The sequence below is a fragment of the Parasteatoda tepidariorum genome, unplaced genomic scaffold (genome assembly GCF_043381705.1).
Source record: "Parasteatoda tepidariorum isolate YZ-2023 unplaced genomic scaffold, CAS_Ptep_4.0 HiC_scaffold_787, whole genome shotgun sequence".
NCBI classification, from domain to species: Eukaryota; Metazoa; Arthropoda; class Arachnida; order Araneae; family Theridiidae; genus Parasteatoda; species Parasteatoda tepidariorum.
This window is the reverse complement of record NW_027261911.1, coordinates 1-8,443: the sequence shown is the minus strand read 5'-3', so window position 1 is coordinate 8,443 and position 8,443 is coordinate 1. Positions and strand designations below refer to the sequence as shown.

Genomic DNA, 8,443 nt, shown 5'->3' with positions numbered 1-8,443 from the left:
GTACTCACCACATACAGAAGGAAAAAAGGCGATAAACAATAGCTATAAAGGTAAAGCTAAAAATCACACAAAACTTTCTGTTCAACTAAACATTTATTTTTGTAAAACTACTTATTTTGATTATTGCGTAACAAACAAGCAATATGATTCCAACACATTTTGTGGCACAGAAAAAAATATATATCTTTTAAAAGGAAATGGGTGACAAGAGAATTTAAAGAAACCAAAGGCGTCATGCAAAAAGTTAAATAGAAAGGAACGAGTAATTTAACCATTAAAATAAATATGAGAAGAAAACTTAAATTTGAGAGGGCTTTTAATGTTAAAGAAAATTAAAGGTATAAAATGTTGATTTTAAATTTTACAGAAATTTATTACAGCTATGGATTTAATTAAAAATAAAAGTTAAGAAAAAATGTAAAAAGAAATCCCTCGATACGGACCGAAGTCCGCATCTCGGGAAAAAAAGGAACCAGCAAGAAGGAAAAACCAACAGAGAATCTCCTAAAAAAAGGTTACTTAAAAAATTCCTTAACTGGTATAGGACCAGAAAAATTACGACCAATTAAATTTAAAGAGGCGGAGAGTTTGAAATTTTAAGGAAAGAGATTGGCTAGTTAGCCCCCCTAAAATTAAAAGAAGAAAAAGAAAGGCGTGAATAGAGGGGTTGGTTGACTTTCCCCACAGGAAGTGCGATGACCGCAATGACCATGAGAAAGGTCAACAAGAAAGTTAGATTAAAATTGCTAAATTGGAAAAAAGGAAAACGTTTAAAGAAAAATTAAAGGCTTAAGTAAATTTAAAAATTAATTTGTCAGTTTACATTAAGTGTAAATGTGACAGGGAGTATAGGGCCTTTGTCGCGACTCTTCATCTCATCCTATTGGTTGCCATGCAAGCACTTTATTTCTCTCTATGCTTTGTTTATTGTCTTTAATTTATTAATAATAGTTTTGCAAGCCGCGATGGCTCAGGGGATAGAGCGTTCGCCTTGCAATGAGGCGAACCGGGTTCGAATCCCAGTCGATACGAATTCCGCATCCGGCTTGCACCGACCACAGTGCTGACGTGAAATATCCTCAGTGGTAGGCGAATCATGGGTTAGAGTCCCCCTGCCGTCAGGGTAACCGTGGGAGGTTCTCGTGGTTTTCCCCACCATGTAACGCAAGTTCCATCATTAAGTCTTCCACGAAGGCAAATTTCTCTTAATACTTGAACCAGGAGTACCCTTATCTTCTGGATTGGGTTTTAAATTACAAGGCTACGCAGTAGTAAACCCTATTATTGGGTCGGCTGTTCAACAACAATTATATATAAATAATAATTTTGCGCCATGCCATTTTAGGTCCACTCTTCTTTCGTTCATTTTGGGGTGTCTAGTCAAGCCCCTGTTTAGCTTTTGAATTTTTCCGGTTTTCCGATAGTGTGTCCAATTCATAGCCATTCGTGTTCTCTGATTTCCATTTCTGTTGGTTTTCACTTACTGGTTTTAAATTTTTATTGGTAAGATATTTTGCGAAACCATTTTGTATTAAGAATTCTTATAATAGTTCTCTGCCTGCTAGAGCAAAAAGCCAGTATTGTCCGTGCTAATTGTTAAACACAATTTCTGCTCAAAACAATGTTCGCCGTCTAATTGGTTTCAAGCCAATAGTGTCCCTTAACCGCAATATAAAATTCTTAGCAGTTTTATTGGTAACATAAAGACATAGCATAATATGGTAACATATCACCAAATAATAATCTTATTGTATTTTATTGAAATTTCGAGGTTTAATAGCCAATGGTATTTTTTATTTTACTAGTCGAGTATACACGTCATATGCACAGATTTGGTGTACATACGTCAAACGTGCTTAACCGGTTACGTCGTAGTCGGAAAATAGAATCGTGTGTTTTTTATATGTGAGTTAAGACTGCGAAAAAACTGTGGAGCTATGAATATGAAAAACAACTAACAAGGGAAACTAGGGAAGTGTGACTCGCCAATTTTGAAATAAACTAGTGGGATGTATGCCTTATGAGGAATAATTTTAGGGAGCAACATTCGTTTCGGCCCATAGAACGTCCTGTGAGAGATAAAAAATAATTCAATATATGGAAAAATCAGTATTTTATTACTTCAATGCAGACTATTAGTTATTGTAATTGTCTCATACTCCAATTAATTTGTAATTAATTGGATAATTAATTACTTTCACGTACTATATAATGCATATTTATTGTTAAAATTGATTTTGAAAATTTTATGTATCTGCAGATTTTCAGAAAAACCTGTTAGGTTAATTTAAAAAAAAAAAATTGACATCAAAATTTTTTTTTTTCAAAAAACTTTTCAAATTAATTGGAGTATGTAATTGCAAATCAATTAATTAATTAATAATTTGTGATTAATTTATTAATTAAAAAAATAATTAATTATCCAATTAATTACAAATTAATTGGATTATGAGACAATTACAATAACTAATAGTCTGCATTGAAGTAATAAAATATCGATTTTTCCATATATTGAATTATTTTTTATCTCTCACAGGACCTTCTATGGGCCGAAACGAATGTTGCCCCCTAAAATTGTTCCTCATAAGGCATGCATCCCACTAGTTTATTTCAAAATTGGCGAGTCACACTTCCCTAGTTTCCCTTGTAAGTACAACTTATCTGCAAAGAAGGCCAACTGACTTCTGATTACAACAATGGGCTTACCAGGTCTAAGCAAATGTTTCAGTTTGGTTTTGAGACAAATGGTTGCCTTTTGAAATTAGGATACCTCAAGATTATATTCCAATATTTTAGAGTACTTAGTGTCAATATATTACATCTAGTATTTTATGCCAAACTCATTTTGTTTTAAGACCGTAAATTGCTAGCACTTATCTGAGAGATGGTACTCAGGATATCTAACGTGAGACTTTTTAAACTTAATATTAGAATACTTTTCATTTTTTATCTTCCAATATTTGTACAACACAGACCATTTTAAAGCAATGAATTTGAATTAGCTTCTAATTGTGACCAAGTTTTCATCAAACATAGACGTCAGTGGCGAAGGGGGGGGGGTGTTGGTATATGTCCCCTTTAATAATTAAAAATCTTACCCCTTCCTTCTCGCTCCCGTGAAAATGACGGGATGAGGTTTCGCCCTCTATTTCTCGCTCCCGTTATATTTCCGGGCTGGAGTGTTCAGTAGTAACGCGCCAATAAGAATAAAACTTATTCATTTCTTTAGCCTGGAAAATATTTTATTTCTTATTTTACACACCAGATGGCAGTACCAGGATATTTTTAAGGTAATTGTAGATAGAGAGAGGTAGTAAGAGATGTAGGAAGGAAACTCGGTACTACTGTCCAGATTGTGACGTTGGCCTCTGTATCTCATACTTTGAAATTTATCACACAAGAAAAAATTACTAACCTTTATTTATATTATACGTAAGTTTAATAAAATTATTTTTTAATGTTTAAAACACATATTATTCAAATTTTCCTTGCTTGACATATGAAAACCAACATTAAGTCATGGTAACCCTGAATGTTGGCTTTACCTAAAAATTTAATTTTTTAAAATTTCAAGCTAAAAACAAATCGAAAATTAAAAATGAATATATATATTGTTCATACACATATTTTTATATAGTTTTCAGGGATAAAAAAATAGGCACTTTTATGACCGTTTTCTTGAAAATTAATCGATCGTTAAGGGGTTAAAGTCCACCTCATTTTTAGACAAAGAAAGAAAATTTTCATGAACTATCATCCATTTAAAGTTATGAGTGTTACAATCAATAATTAGATTAATGTTTTTACAGATGTTCAATAAACTGAAGGAAAATTTTTTGTACGTATGAAATTTAAACAACTAGTGTGACTGTATATTTTACTTTAGTCCTGCTCAAAAATTGGATACCAGCGACGATGCTATTGAAATTAAATTTCTTTTACAAATTGTTATATTTTTTATTGATAAAATTATATCTTTTTTTTCCCCTTGCATACTTCGAAAAAGCGCTCTAAAGAATCCTATGCCCAGGGTCTGTAAATATCAGTTTTTGGCTCATTAATGTAGATTTAAACTTCGCTGACAATAAAAAAAAAAGGGGGGGGTAACACTTCAAGAATTATAATTTTTTGCCCAATTTTTTAATTTTTTTTTTATTGTTTTAAGCTTCCTAACTTATTCTTTGAGAAAGTAAAAATGATACGGAGAATAAATTCCTATTGATTTAACATTTAAATTCAATTCCGTGTGTCCATAGTGGCACTTGTTGCTGATATATCGTAAAAAGATTGTCTTACCTCGTAACCGAAAGTGATGGCCATGACAGCGATTAGGAATGCAAAGAACGCTTCGAGCTTTCTAAGTCCATATTTATCCAAAAATAAAAATGTGAAAGTGTCGACTATGGTGATGAGAACTCCTCCATACAATGGGAGCCTATAAAGAGGTTAAATTGTTATCACTAAAGTGTAGAAATCAGTTTTTCTACAGATCATGTGATCCGTTTTGAGTGCCAAAAATCGTTTGATTTATCAAATTACTAAGGTACGACTCTGCGAACTATCTAGATAATATGCACAAGACCAATTAGGAATTCATTAAAGTGAAAATAGGGAGACCGCGGTGGCTCAAGAGAGGTGAATCAGGTTCGAATTCCAGCGGTTGATACAAATTTGCACTCTGCTAAAACCAACCACAGTGCTGGCATAAAATATTCTCAGTGGTAGAAGGATCATAGGTTAGAATCCTCTTGCCGGGGCTATCCATGAAATGTTTTCGTGGTTTCCTTCGCCATGTAAGTTCCATCTAAAAGTTCGAAAAGAAGGCTAATTTGTCCAATGCTTGATGCAGGACCTTTTTTTATTTTATAACGTCGTTGAACAGCTGACCCAACTTTGAGTTTACGAATACCAAAGTTCAACTCCGTAGCCATATAATTTTGAACCCAATCCAGAAGAGAAGGGAACTCCTGGATCGAGTATTGGGAGATTTTTATGATGGACTCATTATGGAGGACTTCAGGATGGAACTAACCCGAATTTGCGTTACATGGAGAGGAAAACCGCGAAGACCTCTCACAGATATTCTGATGACCAGGGGACTCTAACCCACGATCCGTCTACTACTGAGGATATTTTACGTCAGCACTGTGGTCGCTGCGAGCTGGGTGCGGAATTCGTATTGACCAGCTATCCAATGGGATTCGAACCCGGTTCACCTCTTTAGGAGGCGAACGTTGTATCCCCTGAGCCACTACGGCTTCCAGGAGCTCTTTTGTCCTCTGGGATAAGTTCAGAATTACAAGGTTACGAAGTTGAACCTTGATAGTCGAATACTCAGAATTGGACTTTCGAGCTTTAGGGGCAACAGATATATATTATACAATATGTTTTTAGGTGATTTTCAGTGGGATAAAAATACGACCTTTTCAGAATTCGATTTCTCAGTAACTATTTGACCGATTTTGTTCGAATTTGATATTTTGCCATATAAGATTACTTTCTTTAAAATTATGTAAAAAAATTGTATACCTTACTATTCAAAAGTTTTCAACTTTTATAAAATAAAATAATAATATTTATTTGCTGAAAATTATTTTTTGTATGGAATTATCTGTGGAAAAACGAATTTTACAATTGTCTGCACAATTTTTTTTTTCGATTCGCTTAAAAAGTTATGGTATATGGTATAAAATATGGTATAAGTTATGGTATAAAAGTATACGGAGAAACATGCAAAAAGTAAAATTAGCATTAAGGGGTCTAAACAATGGATCCCTCTCCTGATCAAACTGTGGGAACCAGATTTCCCAGATTGCCGCTACACATTATAATTTGAAGAACAGAAACCCCGAGTCCATTGAAAAAACGGTATTTGTGACTGATTTTGATAGCTTAAAATATAATTTTATTTTATTTTATAACCGTCGATGGACAGTCGACCCAATTTTAGGGGTTTACGACTACCAATGTTTAACTCCGTAGCCTTGTAATTTTGAACCCCATCCAGAAGACAAGGGAACGCCTGGATCGAGTATTGGGAGAAATTTGCCTTCATGGACGACTTTTTGAGGGAGCTAACCCGCATTTGCGTTACATGGAGAGGAAGACCACGAGAACCTCCCACGGTTAGCCTGACGGAAAGGGGACTCTAACCCATGATCCGTCTACCACTGAGGATATTTCATGTCAGCACTGTGGTCGTTGCAAGCCGGATGCGGAATTCGTATTATTCTCTTAAAATATCATTTGTACGAGAAACTCTCAAACTATTAAGATTGAGTTCAAGAACGTGAAGATCAAAAAATCATTCCAGGTGGGCCATTTATTTTTTTGCGCACTGCACATATGACGCCATTCTTTCATATTTTGAAGTTCTGATTAGTTACAGTTATGCATGTTTAAATCCAACTTACTTTTTGTTCGTAAGCAAGTATAAGGCGATAGCTGTCCCTATCACCTCCTGCATATCTGCTGCTATGATGGTGATTTCCAGCATTATCCACAGCAGGTACCTTGGAACAGGAGAAAACCTTCTCCTGCAAGTCTCAGCCAAATCTTCACCAGTGACTGCGCCGATTCTTGCTGCCAGCCTTTGAATAAACAGGCCAACTAACGTGGCCCAAAATAATATCCAGACAACAGCATATTTGGCCTCTATTCCAGCCTTGAGATCTGCTTCTATATTTCCTGGATCAAGGTAAGCTATGCTCATTAGGAAACCAGGTCCACTGAAAGCCCACAATCTTTTGAAACTAAAATCATACTTTGAAGAAAAAGGGAGGGAAATGTTTATGATGTAATTAATAATGAAATATACTACGGCTTTGAGAACTCCTCCAGACTGAAAGTCTGGGGCTGTCTGCTGCTATGGTAACAAGCGAGAGCACATTTCTAATGGGGGTGAAATGGAGGAAAGCAGGTGTCGATTGGTTTGCTCACAACGACCTACGCTAATATTAAGATTCATCCCACACCCCTATTCGAAGTGACCTTTCCTCGTAACCATAGTATCCGCCACGGCGCGAGGAGGGTGTCTAGAGGAGTTCTCCTGAAAGCCGCACTATACATTTTAACACAGTGTCTTGCATTAAAGGCAAGTAAAGTAATTTGACCAACAAATGAGTATGAGAAGTTTTTCTTTCTTTATTTATATCAGCCGTAAAAATAGGTCAATTTATTATTTCTAAAGTGATAAAGATTACGATGCAGAGAGCATAGCTACGTCAGAGCTGCTAGTTATTTCGGAGTTAGGACAGATATTTCTCCAAACGATCTAAATATCAAAACTTATGTTTTACCATTCAAGTTAAACTGCGTTTGTTGAAAAGTAGATTTAAATAAATCAAAAATATTGAACATGTAGGAACATGTTTGTTTATAAGGTATTTTAACAACTTCCGTTTAAAGTTTTAACACATTGGAAACTGTATACATAAGAGATATTTAATCAAAATTATTTAATATTTTTCAAATTTTTTCTAATGTTTGAAATTTATAAACATATTATAAAAATTGCTTAATATTTCAGACTGTCATAGTTTAAATTAAAACCTTAATTTTAAACTTAGCAAAATTATTAGACAAGTAAAGCATATTGTATATAAAAGGAAAATAATTATAGATATTAGCTGCAAACGTCAATCGTTGAGAAATAAAAATATCCGGTAATCATTAGTCATTTACAATGTGTTAAAATCTTTAGCTGGGGAAAAATAATTTGAACAAAAATTTTAGTAAAGGAAAGCCACGAGAATTTTGGTTACAGAAACAACGTCCAGAATGGAGTGATTTGTCTAATCCATTAATTTTTTACAAAATTTAGAGAAGTTGACAAAAAATTGCATCCTCAGAAATAAGTGGGTCACTTTTTCAGCAATCTGAAAGTGTTAACAAATATCTAACACCACATCTTAAAACTTATTTTGAAAAATTTTATTTCAAATATGTTAAAATTCACTTTAAAAATTGAGTGCAAGTGTTTATGATACTGTTGTAGTATAATAATTATTTTTCAAAAAACGTATTTCAAATTCGATAAACAAGGAAAAGTAAATAAATGAATAAAACAATAAAGTTTTTGACGATTTTAAAGTAATTTATATAAAAATACGTAAAACCCTTTAATAAAAAGATGCATTTTGAAAATTTAAAATTTGTGGCAATTTTTGATTACTAATTTCATAAAAGAAAAATATATCATGTGGATCCCCTCTTTTTTTTAAAGAACAAATTTTGAAAATTCTATGTCTAATGTAAAATAGATTATGCATTGCAATTGAATAGCAGAAAGTATTTCAGTCCTACAAACTGTTTTTCGTGAAAGCTTAAAAAAAGTAATTAGCAGAACTACAGAGCTACAAGTTAACTAACTGTGTACCACTTTTCAAATTAAATTCAGGGTGTTACGTAATAATCACCCTTAATACACATTTTTAAAATCCAT

General features: G+C 33.6%; 1 protein-coding gene across 1 annotated transcript; it reads right to left on the bottom strand.

Annotated features, from left to right (window-relative positions):
* Window positions 1–4,296: 4,296 nt before the first annotated feature.
* Window positions 4,297–6,763, bottom strand: LOC107445389 (protein Malvolio; the record flags this gene model as incomplete). Its single annotated transcript, XM_071176995.1, is given in 2 exon segments — window positions 4,297–4,435; window positions 6,414–6,763. Coding segments are annotated over 2 exon segments (489 nt in total), but the record flags the coding sequence as incomplete, so codon positions are not given.
* Between the last annotated feature and the right edge of the window lie 1,680 nt (window positions 6,764–8,443).